The 16,924-nt window shown below is 38.9% G+C and overlaps 1 protein-coding gene across 1 annotated transcript; it reads left to right on the forward strand.

Annotated features, from left to right (window-relative positions):
- Positions 1 to 332: 332 nt before the first annotated feature.
- SERTM2 (serine rich and transmembrane domain containing 2) lies at positions 333 to 605 on the forward strand. Its single transcript, XM_036497911.2, has one exon. The coding sequence runs from the start codon at positions 333 to 335 to the stop codon at positions 603 to 605; it is 273 nt and encodes a 90-aa protein (XP_036353804.1).
- The last annotated feature ends 16,319 nt before the right edge of the window (positions 606 to 16,924 follow it).

Genomic DNA, 16,924 nt, shown 5'->3' on the forward strand with positions numbered 1-16,924 from the left:
CCATGCCAGTATTATAAAGCGGTTTCACTGCATTTACTTTAATCAGTACAAGAGTAGGTGTGGGGAAAATAAAGCTTTATTGACATTTTTAAAAATTGATTCAGACGTTTGGATAAACCCTTGCTGGAAGGGTGCTGTGCAGGAGAGGTTGATTGCCAAATTAGAACATCGTTATTTTCTTGCTTCAGCACTACAGACTTAGCACTCAGAGTAATCAATTTGCATCGGATTGTTAGAACCCTTCTGGTAGATTCAGACAGGCTAAGTGACTGTGAATGCCTCGGAGACAATAAGAATTCCACCGAAAGAGGTTTCTACTCCAATCTCGAGTAATGACGGAGGCACATTTTAAGTACCATGGGAATCTCACAGTGCGGGCCCATTTTCCCACTGTGGCAACAGAGGTTGGCAGCACTTCAGACAGATATTCCAACCTGTACATGTATGTGGGCTTATTCCTGAGCCTTCTGGCCATTCTCCTCATCCTGCTCTTCACTATGCTCCTTCGACTCAAACATGTCATCTCGCCCATCACCACTGAGAGCACAGAAACTGTCTCTCAGTTCACAGATGTAGAGATGCAGAGCAGAATCCCAACTCCGTAGAGCCCACTGAAGTCAGCTGGAGGGGATCTCAGTGGATACTTAGGGGTTGTTCTCCCACAAAGCTAGCTGCCACCCCCCCCACACACACACTTTTTCTTTTTGCATGAAGCTTTCTATGTCAGTAATCAAAAAGTTCTTCCTTTGATAATAAGCTGTTATGTATTCTTTCTGTTATTCTTCATCTTGGCTCTGCTCATGGGCTATCTAAGAAATTTAAGACTCATTCTTAGAAAGAAATGCAGTAAACGGCAGCTGGTTGGGAGGGTAGGTTTCCATAGTAACCAAAGAAAGCGTGGACCTTGAACAAACCTTAGACCGTAGAAATTCTTATACAACTATTGTTTAAAAATAAAATATGAGATACTGGGAAGCTCTCACAATAAAAAAAAGGATAATTTGAGCTGATGATTTCAAGAAAAGGACAAACTTCTGTTTAGCAGTTCCATCTTTAAGAATCACCTATGCTGACATACTAAGTCAGGTCAAAGGTTAGCAAAAAGGACCACTAACTCCTTCCAAAGAGTAATGATTTGATCACCTTGGGCCAATGAGTTTGCCCCAAATGGAAGACAAGGTCTTTTTTAAAGAAACTGTTTTGATGTAAAGAGTGACTTTATAGAAGGTAGTGTCTGGAAAGCAAACTAACCTAGACAGGCACAATGTGTATATTATATCTGTGTTATTACTATTATGGGACTCTAAAAAGCTCAGAACCTGGCAGATGTATTACTAAAATCTGAAAGGATGACTTGTTCACCAATCAAGGGAAAGTGAGATCAAAACGTGCAGCTTCCTCACCTTTCCCTCCCTCCCCATCATGCCATCACACTCCAGGACTGAGCTGCACACAACTGTGAGCTTCGTTTAAAAGTGGCTTCGGCAAAGATGTGACTGTACTTTCAAGCATAAATGAAATAATCTTGATATTCTGTCATTGAGTGATCATGGCTTTGAACCAATTATTCCTACTTTCTGAGTCCCAAGATTTTCTTGCTGAAAAATGATCAGAGAACTATTTGGTTACCACCAGACACTTTTTAGATCAGAGTATAAAAGAAACGAGAGGAAAAGACCCAACCACATCCTCCAACAAATCCTAATGGACTTCAATGTCCTCAAATGTCACATTTTTTTTCTTCCCCCAAGAAATGCTCTTTCTTTCCCAATCCCTGCCAAAAGTCAGGTGTTTCACTTGCTCATCAGAGAAACATTATTTTTTAAAATTTCCATTTTAAAAAGTAGCCCTAGTATGTCAGTAGTGTTAAGACAAAAATTGACTTTTAGAAATTGACTTTCAAAGAGAAACCAAAGGGGATGAGTACTGTTTACAAGTTAGAAATTGGAAAGCTTGCACCTGAAGAACTGGTACACTTGTGTTAAATTGTGCCTGCTAAACAATAATCAGTCCATGCTGTACCTCAAAGGTAGGCATCAAATTTCACAGAATGCTCCCTCAGGATCTCTAGTAGTGATGAGAGGGAAATGAATGAATGTTAGGTTAATGCTGCCTCCCCCAGATAAGCAGTTCTGTATGGTCTATAACCAATTTAGATTGGCCCTATACTCTGATCTAAATCTAGATTGGTGGTGAGATTCCCAAGTGCTTTCCACTTTTATACACAGTCATTTGCCAATGCTCCTCTCTCCAAGGGGCTGCAAAGTGTGAAATCCCCACTTGCAGAGCTAAACTTAGCAGCCAGGCTCACGCTGCCACACCTGTTAACAACTGTGCACTGTCAGAGATGGCAGCTGCATTCTGCACCATTCAGAACAAATTAACAGGGAGGCAGAGACCAGCGTGGGGAACACAATTCTCTTTTGGTTTTATATTTTCCAAAATGTAGTGTGACTTCTATTCTTCCATTACAGAGGTTTAAATTCTGTCTTTCTGTAACACTGAGATGTTGAAGGGTCTGAGACTAAAAAAAAAAAAAAAAAAAAAAAAAAAGGTAGCTCTTAATAGACACACATGGATTTTCTTAGAGGTTAGCAGTTATATCCCAGCACTTCTTAAGGACACGTTTCTATCCCTTTACTGGTTCTGCCTTTTGCACCCACAGTATTGAATGCACTTTACAGTTGGAAAGTCAGTGGCTGGATAAATGAAGGGACTGATTAACCTCTTGACAGCAGTGAGTAGCAGGATGTTCAATGTCACATTGCTGAATTGCGTTAAGAGAGAATGAAAATCTATTCCCTGCCCACATGACCTCCCCAAGTCTAAATTTCAGGACATTAAAACTGCTTTTGAAACACTGTGTTAGATGAAGATCCCTAATTTATGATCAGATTACTCACCTGGAAAACAACAAACCTCTTTCATCACAACCACCCCATGGGATCCAGATCTTCACTGAACATTAACCAAGGCACACGATACAAATTACACAAAAATAGCAGTATAACCCCTCACAATTACCAGTGGTAACATAAATGGATACGTGTTTAAAACAGATGTGTCATGATGGTGACTCACATGGTATTTAATCGTTAACAAAATATAGTGAATGTTGTCATCATAACAAACTTACTGTAAAGAAAAGATTATTTCCATGTATATTAAAGTATATTATATCCTCCAATGTATTAATTGACATATATTACTCCTCAAAGAAGCAGCTACAGCAACCAGTGGGCACACTTTCAATACATCCTTCAATCTAAAATGCTGACTTGACAATTCCCTCCCCACTACCTTCCCCGGCATTGCCCGGTGTGTAAACAAGAATGTTATTTACATGTAGCTGCACTCTGTTTTAAGATAGAATGATTCTTCACTTCTTATTACATTGAGTCATGTGAAACTGCCATTTTTAAAGGTCAAAATTGCTCACATATATAGCAGTTTCCTACTGTAAATCTAGTACTAAGATCCAGCACATTAATTCTCTAACATGGCTAAAATACTTCAATATATAAAAGCGTACTTTTCATACATTTCAAAATCATGTATTGTAAGGTATATTGTAAAAGACTTACATGTTATGTATTAAGCAGCAAATATTAAGGTAATCAAGCAAAGAAGGATTCATCCAGCCTAACTTTTCCATCCATGCCAAATCTGAAGCTTAGGACTCATAACTGGGTTTCATTGCTGCAGATCTCACTGTACTTACTAAGTAGGTATAAGGGGTCCATTTAATGCATTTAAATGGTTATATTTAGTAATACAGTTTATTCATCTGCATTGTACAAAAGAAGAACTTTTGTTAACAAAATGAAAATATGTGGAAGAAAACTTTCTTTTGTCTCAAATCGTTAACATTTGAAATAGATTCATACTGTATAAAGACAGAAACATATGGGCATTGGTGTTTAGCATGCTATTTTTAATTCCTGGACAATAAATGCTGTTTACTTTGCTGATAACACATATATATTGTCTAAAGAATGTAAAAAAAAAGCAGTACCTTAATCTCTTCATCATAATACAAACTCTAACAACTGCAAATTTGTGATATTTACCATTTAGACATCTCATTATTTTTCTTTATTTCCTAATCTCCCAGTTTTTATTCTCTTCCCAATTACAAACTGATTGGTGCATTTGTTTGTTAAAGTAACTGTCAGCTGCCAATGGAGGTGATCTGAGGGGAGAATGAGATCAGGTTTCTCAACTGCCAACAGCTTTCACCATTTTCCCTGGATGTGCGCTTTTGTTTTCAGTGGATTTTCTATTTTGTATTGTCTTTACTCACAGTAATGCTGTTAATGAGCAGAAATATGAAGAAGTCTGTTTTACAAAAGAGGACACAGGTACAGTGAAATTCCTGAGGCATTCATGGTTACAAAAAGTCAGAGTCAGGTTCACACTTGCTAAGTTTTTGTCTCTTTGTGCAGTACTCATGCCACCACGGTTGTTTGCTGAAAACCGAGTAGATGTTGCAAAGCTACTCAATGTTCTGAAAAAAAAAAAAAATGAGCTCTAGACATGATGAACTCCCTATGTTAAATAATTCAAAACAAGTAAGTACAATTCTGCCATCTCTAAAAATAATCTCATAGTTGCAGTGAGACACATTAGACAGATTGTAGGTAGGTTTACACAAAGACTGATCCTGCAGCTTTAATTTACATGGAGGTATTGGCAGATGTATGGATGAATGATCAGCCACAAGGAAAATACCAATTCTCTGAAATTAGATTTGAAATTCACAACAAATATCACCATCAAGAATTAACAGGTAAGGATAAAGAAAATTAGAGAGCTCTGAGACAAATTTAGAAGATTAGTGTTACTTATGGAGCGTTGGATAAGCAATGAAAGCAACAAAGGCAAAGTCTAGAATAATTTAGATATTTCTGGTTGAAACAAGGAATTTGTACTTCAAGTTATGAATGAATATTAGTGTTAAAATTGCCCAGAAATACTTGGAAGTAGAAGTAGAAGAGTGAATCAATGTTAGGTTTTCAGATTTTAGAGTTCAAAGAAGGGAACAACTAGTTAAAATGGGGAAGACTTTATTTTTGACATCTTGAAAAAGATGAATGATGATATTTACTGAAGGCATTATTTACAAAGAAATAGGCAAAATTAAGGGACCAACAAGAGATAATAAAACACTCAGGGCCTGATAGCAACAGGAAGATAGTACCACTCCAAGGCTGGGATAGAGGGTGGGAGGGGAGCTGTGATTGGATTTTGCGTTGCACTGTAGCCTTGAGAAAGCAACAAACAATTGGTGGTCTTATAGAGAAGTAAAACCAGCATAGAACTGGAGGAGGAATACCCTAAATTATTCCTCCTCTAAATCCCATTCTACTGATAGAAAACAGAAGCCATGTGGAAGCCAGAGAGCAATCAAGCCCAGGGGATGAAGTTTGTAGAGGTTACCTACTCAAGCAAAGAGCAGAGTGGAGGCTTGTGAAATGTTATGATGGAGAAAAAATAGCTAATGTCCAGACAAGAAGTAAATAGGCATGTTGAGATGGCTTAAAAATCAGACTTGAGATTTACAGAATAAGCTTTTACCATGAAAAAGCTAATACCTACTACATGTTTTTTGAGTGTTCAGATTTTTAAAAATCTAGCTGTCACCAGTAGAAGGGAATATATAATGCATACAATCAAGACAGATAGGGATAGGGATTACGAAGCAGTTTAGAGATGATCAGCAAAAGCAGAAAGTGACCACTAACCCTATGACTTGAGTGTTATGTATGGAGGTGACATTACCAGAGCCAAGAAGTAGCGATCCTAGTTGTTATTTTTTTTAATTATATCTTTACTGTTATTATTTTCCATGATATGGTTTTGTATGTATAAGGATTCTCCCCTCTACCTCCCTTTCCTCCCTCCTCATTCTTACCCTCCACCATTTCCCTCCATATTATTACAATAGTATAGTCTTTCGGCAATAGTCACAAGTCCACCATTATGCTAATTAAGTGTATCCTGGCATATAGATATTGGCAATGGTGGAAAATCTAGTATTGTACTGTCAAGGTATATTTAATAGTTTCATTGGGATTCCTCCCTTTATTTGGGAGTAGAGATGCCTATTGCAATGTATCTTCACTTCTCAGTATGCTAGTCTTCATTATACAGTTCACCTACGAAAATATATGTACATACATGTTTATCTATTTATTTTTATTTTCCATGAGGTTTGCCTTGTACCAGAGAGAACATATGATATTTGCCCTTTTGGAATTGGATTATTTCATTGAGCATAATGTTGTCTGGTTGGGGCCATTTTGTGGCAAATGGTAGAATTTCATTCCTTTTTAATGGCTGAGTAGTATTCCATGGAGTAGATATACCACACTTTCTTTATCCATTCCTCTTTAGATGGGCATCTGGGTTATTTCCATGTCTTTGCTTTTGTAGACTTTTGTTGCTATAATATAGAATTATAGGTCACTTTCTCATATGCAGATTTCACTTCCTTTGGATACCTTCCCAAGGAGTGGAATAGCTGAGTCATACAGTAGACCCATCTTCAATTGTTTTAGCACTCTCCATACCGATCCATAGTTTCTGCACTAGTCCACACTCCCACTAACAGTTTTTTCCTCCACATCCATTCCAGCAGGTGTTGTTAATAGAATTTTTACTGTAGGCCAATCTCACAAGATCTTGTTTGGTTCCTAGAATCATGGAAGGGCCTGCCTCATGAGAAATGATTGTAAGAATGGGTTACCTGATGGGATCTGGAAGCACAATAGAAAGGGCTCTCTGGCAAGAGCTATAAAACATGGAGGAGAAAAGTTGTATGCCATTTGTGGTAACACACACTGTGATTAGTTAACAAGGTCTTCAGTGGTAGAAAAATAATAACATAAAAACTTAAAAAGATACATATGTATCTTTGATTATAAACATAGATCTACTGCCATATGTAAAATACATATTACATATACACAAGTATATGTATATATACCTATGCATATATATATATCTATATATCTCTATTTATCTGTGGATAGATAGGTAGATAGCTGGATAGATATACACACGCAGTATATTTGCAGATCTAGATCTCCATGGGTGGAAAACTAGAGAAAAAAAAACTTAATCCATCGAAAAAATGAGTAAAAGATGATTTGCTCAACAGCAAATGTTGCATGGAAATATAAAGTATTAGTATAACTCCTAAGGATAGAATTCCTCTTAGGAAATTTATTGATCTGATAATGGGTTATTTTCATTGTGGAAAAATAGCCCACACATAGCTGAGTTGGACTAGAAATAAGGAAAAGATGAACCGTGATATCAGAAACAACAGGCCTTTGGAGGTTTTTGGATATGAATCAGGGATGAAAGGTAAAGAACAGGAAATATAGAGGCGTCCAACAACAGGTTAGGATCATATAACCAGTGAGGATTCTTTCCCCAGAAAAAGAGTAATGATGTATGTGTGATTTTAAAACTTTTTTTTGTGATCCCTAAAATATAACTCTCTTCATAAGTGTGCATCCCATGTAGCCTGAAGACAGGACTTTGGTAAGTGAATGTAGTAAGGTGCTGTCTTCTGTGATGTCATGGTGCAGAAAAGAAACACACACACACACACACACACACACACACTTAAGCAAGCACAAACAAGGCAAAACAGAACAAAAATGATGAATTTAGTAAAAACAGGAACTTAAATTCACAGCTAAATAAACAAAATAGAAAACTTTACTCCTTAATCTTAGATTCTAGAACTCTGTAGATGCCTGGCAACAGACTAATTGGTAGTTTAGCTTTAAAATTTAGCATTTCAAAGTACTAGAATATCCAATATTGTTTCACTAATCTAACAAGTTTATAGGTGATCTTCAAAACTGCTGGCCAATTCTAATATTACTCACGCTCTGGAGTTTAGTCTTGAAGGATAAACAATAAGAGATGTTGACTTAAACCTTTAAAGAATTTCCACATTGAAGCCATAGAACCTTAAGCTGCATAGCTTCAAACAACAGGACTAAGATGAACAAATTAAATCTGAAGCTACTAAGATTTACAGGCATACATGCCTCGTGTTTCTAGCAACAGAGATTTTGCCTTTTTAAGATTTGCTTTATTTTTATTTGAAATGTCCGTTTAAAAAGAGAAAAGGAGAGAGAGAGAGAAAGAGGTCTTCCATCCATTGGTTCACTCCCCCAAATGACCACTACAGCCAGAGCCTAGCTGATCCAAAGTCAGGAGCCAGGAGCTTCTTCTGGGTGTCCCACATAGGTAAAGGAACCCAAGGACTTGAGTTGTCTTCTACTGATTTCACAAGCATGGAGCTGGAAGGGAAGTGGAGCAGCCTGAACTTGAAATGGTGCTCTCATGGGATGCTGGTGCCACAGGTGGAGGCTTAGCCTACTATCTCATGGTGTCAGTCACACAGAGATTTCTTAGTATAAGGCAGAATTTCATTAAAAGTAGAATGTCACTGAAACAGTTAGAGACTGGTAGTCATATTGGAGATAACAATAACAATAATAATTACTAATAGATCTTAAAAATTTTGTATGAAGCCCAATGCTGAACAGTCTACATGCATTTTTATTTAAATTTAATGCAATCCTGCAATAAAGTATTATTATCGTTATCCTCATTTTGTCTATAAGATACAGAAGTTTAGAACAATTCAATAACACCCTAAATCATACAACTCAAAGGTGATAGAAATGGAATTCTCACCCAAGTGATTCCAGATCCACATGCTATCATCATGCTACTCTGCATATCAGCTGTGGCAAAAGTGATTCATGTATTGGTTTAAAAATTAAATCAGATGACATGGGCCTGGATATGGTTGTAAAGCTGTGTATAAACTTGTATGTTCACAATAAATATGTATCTAATATTTCCACCATAAAATATCTACATATATGTATATGTCTATACTCCACACATATTATATACACACATATATATTACCTATACAAGTACATGCGTAGATATATATAGAAAGAAATATACTAACATATATATATACACACAGTATATATGCGGGACTAGAATCATCCCCATACATAGAAAATTAGAGGAAAAAGGTCCTTAATCCATTGAAAAAATGAGTGGAAAATGATTCTCTGAATGGAAAATTATTAAACAAATTGAAATTGATACATATTGAGAGGTATTTTGTAAAATTTTAACTTGAAAGGCATAGGAAATGACTAAGTCCTATGAAGTTGACCAAAGTAGATCTACATAAGTGGGATATCAACCACCAAACTGTACTGTACCTAGACTGCCTGAAATGATGAATCAGAAAAAGAACATATCTACATAACATCTAAAAGACAGAGACAATTAGTCATTTCTTATGAAAAAATTACATCTGTAAAATTATGAACTATTTTAAAAGTAGAGAAATGTGCAAAGAACTATCAGGAAAGAGAAAAGAAAAACATTGTAACAAGCATTAATATGCTTTGTCTAATCTTGCCAAAGTAGCTTCAGAAATTTTATTAAACATTTAGGCAGAATTGAAGCCATTACACACTTCTTCAGGATCTTTATCTGTCCAAGTTCTTAGCTTAGTCACTGAAGGTTGAAATTGCCCTCTCATTTGTCCTCATACAGTTTACTGTCTGCATTAACATGATTACTTTCCCAGGACACTCTGGTCCAGGAAAAATGGCTTGATTGTTTATTTTAGGAACTTCTGTAACAACTCATCAACTTCTCCAGGGAAAGCATTAAGAAACTACGCCCCAAAATATTTGCCTCAAAATCCTTCTCTTGGTGCTTCTTCTGATCCTAGAGTATTATTACGATCCTAAAAGTCCCCACACTGAAACAGCCAGGGTAACCTAACTTCCATTCTCAATAAATTCTTACCTTGCTTTTCTCCAAGATGCTACCAAAGCTTTGAGGAGTTAATGCGCTCTCTTACTACGTTAAACAAATCAAGTTGACTTGAACTGTGGTTATGCAACAAGGTGGAGGAATCCACCATGGTGGGAGGGTTTGGGGAGGGGTGGGGAGAATCCCAGTACCTATGAAACTGTGTCACATAATACAATGTAATTAATGAATTTAAAATAAAATTAAAAAAAAAAAAAAAAAAAACAACAACAAATCAAGTTGTATTGTTTAAGAAGAGTCAGCAGTTAGGACTACTATTCTCTTTGTGGGGTTATCATCACAAGGTATAATTCCGTCTTTATTTTTCATTTAAAAAATTTATGAATATGAAGAGAACAAATATCATGTATTCATATGCAAAACTCTGAGAAGATAATCATATTTTCCTCCTTTAATCCTTCTTTCTCCTTTTCTTTTTCTTTCTTTTTCCAAAAACATAATTTCAATCCAATCTGTAATTACAGGCTTAATACATCACTAACCATAATATTCAACAAGTAAAAAATTGGGGAAAAGAAGCAGATATTCTAGCAGGCAGAGAGGGTCAGGTCACTGGAGGAACTTAAAAAAAAGGAAGGGGGGGTGGATGCCTGTTTCTCGCTAAGAGTTGCATTTAGCAAAACTAAAGTGTGAGCCCACTCCGAATTTCTGATTTTACCATGAGAATAGCAGCTGATGGGTAGTTTTGGCCCCATGAATCCCACTCCCCTTAAGTGCCAGTTTTATCATAAAGCAGCAGGGAAGACTCTAAGACAATACCGAGTACCTGTCTCCCAACAGCTACCTTTACCCAGGTCAGAATGTCAGCTCCATTCTTTTGAGTTTCCAATTTTAGTGTAAGAAAGCTTGTCACTAGAATAGAAAGAAGTTACCAATCTCGCTTTTCTGATGACTTTTGATGATTGCTATCTGCTGTTCTGATAAACGAACTTGTGCATAAAACACACCACTTTCATCATTTTGGGGGCTCTGTATCTCTTGAAAACACCCCTGTCCACTGTGGCGTGGTGGAAGTTTCTTCTGACTTAACAAGTACTGCTTTGATCTGTCTGCATGAAAATTCCACAGGAGTATAAACAAGGGCTGAAAAGCAACAACCAAACCGCAATATGCCTGTTTTATTCCTATATATTTTTGTATTCTTTATTAACAACCACATTTGTTTCATTACATATGTATGTACCAATAAGTGATATGTGATACCATATTGTAATGCAGGATTTTAAACAATATATTATTAAATATATACTCTTTTGCAATTTATTATTATGATGGTGCTTATTAAGTATATATCTGTCATTAATTTTCACTGTTGCATTTCATTTTGTAAGTGTACCACGATTGTTCATCCATTTTTCTGCATGAATATTGTTTTATTAATAGACCCAAACCAGCTTTGTCATTTTCCAGGTATGTTGTTTTTATCCTTTCACTTCAAGCATGTATGTTTTTAATTAGATATCAATCTTATAAATAAAGTTTTACTTAGATTTTAGACTTGTTATTTTACTTGAAAATGTATGCTTTAATTCATAACTTCAACTCATTTATATCTGTTGTGAATAATTTCTTGGGATTTAATATTATCATCTTAAACTGTTGCTTTCCTTGATTGATTGTTTGTTTGCTTTTTATCCTTTACTAAATTTTATTCAGATTTTCATTTCCTTTGTTTATTTTTATTGATTAGGAAACTCACCCTTTCTTCTCAAGTGGCTGGATTGGGAGTGAATTCAATTCACCAACTTTCCTTCTCAGACATTATAGCTTTTATCTCTAGAAATTCAGTTTATGTCTTCTTTTTCTGTATCTTTCATATGTCTGCCTACCTAAATGAACATATAAAATACCATTACCACAAATATTTTAATGTTCTTATCTGCTAATGTCAGTATCTCTTTAATGGATAAGCTTAATTGATGGCATTTTTCTCTTCATTATTGATTATTTTGTGTACATACCTAGTAATCTTTGGTTGGATGTCTTATATGGTGCATTTTAACTGCTTTCTATAAACGTTTGTTTAGCTTGTTTTGGAATGTAGTTATTTCAACTACATTATCCTTTTCAGATCTTATTTTTAATGATCTATTCACATGGGTTCAAACTAAAGCTTAGACTAGGGCTAATTTCCCCCCTACTAAGGCAATCCCTTCATGGGTTCCCTATCCAATGTCCTGTGAATTAACTGTGGGCTTTCCACTTCAACTGGTGGGAATGGGCTCTCAATCTGGCCTTCTGTGAGTGTCAGGCACTGTTTCCACTAGTCTAATCCTTTCATGTTGTTCCCTCCCTCCTGGCCTCAGGTATACACACACACACACACACACACACACACATATTTTGTTTTTTTATTTATTAGTTATATTTATTTTTTATGAAAGTTGATTAGGGTGATAAGGGCCAAGGGCTATAGGAAGGTGGGTGAGATCAACATTTGCACATTCTCTTTTTTTTCCTTCCTATATCTGGGGGAAGTGGGGAGACAAGCAGAGAAGCCACACCCAGCCTCCCAAACACCTCTACACCCTGGGATGGAGAAGGGTCACCTGACACCGCCCCAGGGTCCCCAATGTAGGGCATGCTCTGACAGCCCTGCTCCAGAAGTTTCGATAGCACAACGGTTCTGAATTGCTGCCAATCTCACCATTCTAAGCACTATGAAATCCCTCCAGAATCCACTGGTTGACATAGTCCACCCTAGAGTCTCCGTTTGCCCAGATATTCACTGTTAACACATGGCTGGGGTAGTTGATCAACTTGTTCTGTCCTCTGTCATGGTACCAGGTGTCCTCTGCAGGCTCCCATGTACTGGCATATCCTCCATGTGCATCTGGTGCCATGACACACCCACACCCACTCTAGCTTATGCATGCACCAGGAGGAACAGTCAGCCCAGCCTGGCACTTCCCTAATCCAGTTCACATGAGGCCAACAGATATTGTAGCCCTGCCCAGTCTGGTCTGCCCCCATCCCAACTCACGCTCTTCAGTGGGAGTGGTGGTACAGCATAGAAGCCCCATGCAGCCCCCCTACCAGCTTCACCCCTCCCCCTCTGAATCTCACATGTGCTGGTTGGATGCGTGGCATTTGCTAGTGGGTGCTGTAGCCTGGCCGGGTCCGGCCTAGCCCAGGTGGACCCCAGTCCTGACCCTCATGTGAACTGGCATGTGTTGCGACCAAACCTGGCCCGATCCACATTCCATTCTGGTGCTTGGATTCACCAGCAGGTGATGTGAACTGGCCATGGCTTATTAGCCCCTGACCTGCACCAAATGTATTCTGGTGAGTACCATTCCCTAGCCTGGTCTGGGATGCACCCTATTGTGGTTCTTGCACTCACCTGCAGGGACTGTGTCCCAACAAAGGAATTTCCCAAACTCCTCTCAATGTCACTCTCTCCCACCGGTAGATCCATGGGCCAGCCCTACTTAGTCCACCTCTTGTCCTAGCAGGAATAGTGGCCTTTTCTGATTGGTCTTCAATCCATTCCGGTTTTTGTTGTTGGGTGTTACAGCCCAGCCAAGCCTGGGGCACACCCAGACACAGCTCACACCGGGCTCAGCAGGGGCAAAGACCTAGCCTAGCCTGTCCTATACCTACCCTAGTTCTCACGAGCACCAGTGGGTGCTAAAGTCTAGCCCAGTGCGACATACCCCAGACCCAGACCATACTTGTGCCGAGGGATACTGCAGCCATACCCAGACCAGAACACAGCCTCCATTCTGGCCCCTGCACTCACCCGTGAGAACCACAACTCAGCCAGCATGTTCCCTTAGCTCCCCAACCAGGCCTGTTCCCAGCCACAGGTCTTGCACGTGCCAGTGGTTGCTCTGACCCAGCCTGATGCAGTCCCTCACCTGTCATAGCCATTGCTTTTGGATGCTGCAGCATGGCATGAATCGGCCTGCCTCCAGGTCCAACTCTTGCTGGTTGGTTCTGGAACCTGGCCCTGCTCAGTCTGCTCCCATCCCTGGCTCATGCAAACCAGTAGGTGTGGCATCCTAGCCTGGTATGACCTGCATTCCAGCCTGGTTTATGCACTTGCCAGTGAGGTAAGGTTTGCTTGGCACTGCCGAGCTTGCCCCCTTCCAAAACCAACCACATATTAGCCAACATTAGTTGGAGCTACCATGTCCAGCTTGCTTGACTCCCAGGCCTGGACCATATGCTCACCAGCAGGAGCTATGACCCACCAGGGGAGTATCCCACGTCCCCCAATCGACCCACTCTCAGACCCATATTTCATGCATGCCAGCAGGTATTAGGCCCTTGCCCGGCATAGCCTGCTACTCCATTTTCTCCTAGTAAGAGCTGGTAAATGTTGTGGCCTGGCCCACCTGGCACCCTGTTTTAGGATACACATTGTGGGTGTTGCAACCTGGACCTGCCCAGACTATTCTCAGTGCCAGTACCTGTGAGTGTTGGCAGGTTCCATGGTCACACCTAGCTCAGCCTATCACCACCCCAACTCTTGAGCTAACCAGCGGGACTTGCATTTCCACAGGGTTTGGCCCACAAATCCATATGTATAAAATAACCATATGATATGCATGTATATGTGGATATATATACATATAGATCACATATATTATCATAAAAGAGCTATACATAACAGATGTATGACATATATGTAGAACATATATTATATAATGTATATATTATATAAAATGTATATTATATATATTCAAGCTAGTAGAGAAGAGTTTGGATGCTCCTAACATAAGAAACTGGTAAGCGTTTGTGGTTATAGACTTATCAATCAGGTGATTTCATCATTACACACCAAATCTATGTATGTATTAAAATATCATGAATACCTCCATAAACATGTATGTAAAACTAAGGTGTCAATTATAAATAATACACATGTAATTTTCAATACACAAATCTTAAATGTATCACACAATGGATCTTGACAAGTTGATGTTAATAACTTGTGTAATGCTAACATCTATTAAAACTATAAGTCATCCTTGTTGTCCCACAAGTTCCTTTCTGGACTTCACATCCATCCCTGCTGCCATCACGTCAAAAGAAACAATTGTTCAGATTTGTTTTGCCGTAGATAAGTTCAGGTATTTTTTTCTAAAATAGCACTGACAAAGAGAACTAGAATGTAGGTCTAATACAGGATCACATGTTTACTTTTTTTTAAAAAAGATTTATTTTTATTGGAAAGTCAAATATATAGAGAGGAGGAGAGACAGAGAAAAAGATCTTCCGTCCGATGATTCACTCCCCAAGTGACTATCATGGTCGGAGCTGAGCCAATCCAAAGCCAGGAGCCAGGAGCCTCTTCTAAGTCTCCCACAAGGGTGCAGGGTCCCAAGGCTTTGGGCTGTCCTCGACTGCTTTCCCAGGCCACAAACAGGGAGCTGGATGGGAGGTGGGGCCGCCAGGATTAGAACTGGTGCCCATATGGGATCCCGGCACCTACAAGGCGAGGACTTTAGCCACCACACTATCGTGCTGGGCCCCTAATAAATAAATAAAAGTAAACATGGGTCCCTAATAAATAAATAAAAGTAAACATGGGTCCAGTGCGATAGCCTAGTGGCTAAGGTCCTTGCCTTGTACGTGCCGGGATCCCATATGGGCACCAGTTCTAATCCTGGCGGCCCCACCTCCCATCCAGCTCCCTGTTTGTGGCCTGGGAAAGCAGTCGAGGACAGCCCAAAGCCTTGGGACCCTGCATCCGCGTGGGAGACCCGGAAGAGCTCCTGGCTCCTGGCTTCGGATTGGCACAGTACCGGCCCTTGCAGTCACTTTGGGGAGTGAGTCTTCGGACGGAGGATCTTTTTCTCTGTCTCTCCTTCTCTCTGTATATCTGACTTTGCAATAAAAATAAATAAAATGTTTTTTAAAAATTCCTGATGTTATAGCCTGAATTAGTAGAATTTCATATTACAAGTGGCAAAGAATAATACTCACAATAAATGTAGACTAAAGCAAAATGTTCTTCCTGGTATATGCTCTTAGTACCTTTTTTTTTTTTTTTTTGCAATCTTTTGCTGTTAGGAATTAAATTTGAATGACTCCATTTACTTTTTTTTTGAAAACAGAAAATGCAGATGATACAGAAAACGTATAGCAATTAGGGAAAACATATGAAAAGCATTCTAAACCAAAATTTAAATGAGCTGACAAAAACTTTGTCAGAATTAAATGAATGGAAGCTTTTTCATAACAGCTATACACAGTTATATTGGATTCACGTATATAGTCAGTCAAAACAAGGTAGTGACAAAGAAATGACTAATGCGATAATACTAGGTTTCCAAAGTGGGAGCCACTAAATATGCATCACTTGCTTTTCATATGTAAATTCCACTACCAACCCAGCCTTTCTCTTCTCTAGTATCCTGATCAAGGGAAGTAAAGGTCCCTCTGCTATATTTGAAAATTTGCAACAATTTTAAAAGAATTCAGATTTTCATAGAAGAAAATCTTTTTTACCTGACAACTTTAATAGTTTAGGATGAGAATGCAGCCAAAAAAACGCTTCAGCTGCAGATTTTCTGTTGAGTATTTGTTTTCTTTTGTACAGGAACAAAATTATTTTTTTTCCCTTGATAATATCAGAATGTGATAAACAATCTTTCAATTTGTACAAAGGTAGGCTGAGATGCATGAAGCAGAAAACAGCAATTTACGTGGTACATTTTAAAAAATACTCATTAGGGGGCCCGGCACCGTGGCCTAGCGGCTAAAGTCCTCGCCTTGAAAGCCCCGGGATCCCATATGGGCGCCGGTTCTAATCCCGGCAGCTCCACTTCCCATCCAGCTCCCTGCTTGTGGCCTGGGGAAGCAGTCGAGGACGGCCCAAGGCTTTGGGACCCTGCACCCGCGTGGGAGACCTGGAAGAGGTTTCAGGTTCCCGGCATCGGTTTGGCGCGTACCGGCCCATTGCGGCTCACTTGGGGAGTGAAACATCGGATGGAAGATCTTCCTCTCTGTCTCTCCTCCTCTCTGTATATCCGGCTTTCCAATAACAATAAAATCTTTAAAAAAAAAAAATACT

Source organism: Ochotona princeps, chromosome X (assembly GCF_030435755.1).
Source record: "Ochotona princeps isolate mOchPri1 chromosome X, mOchPri1.hap1, whole genome shotgun sequence".
NCBI lineage: Eukaryota > Metazoa > Chordata > Mammalia > Lagomorpha > Ochotonidae > Ochotona > Ochotona princeps.

What these genes read in the sequence shown, in the direction of transcription:
- SERTM2 (XM_036497911.2), top strand. Translation starts at nt 333, where the DNA reads ATGACGGAGGCACATTTTAAGTACCATGGGAATCTCACAGTGCGGGCC.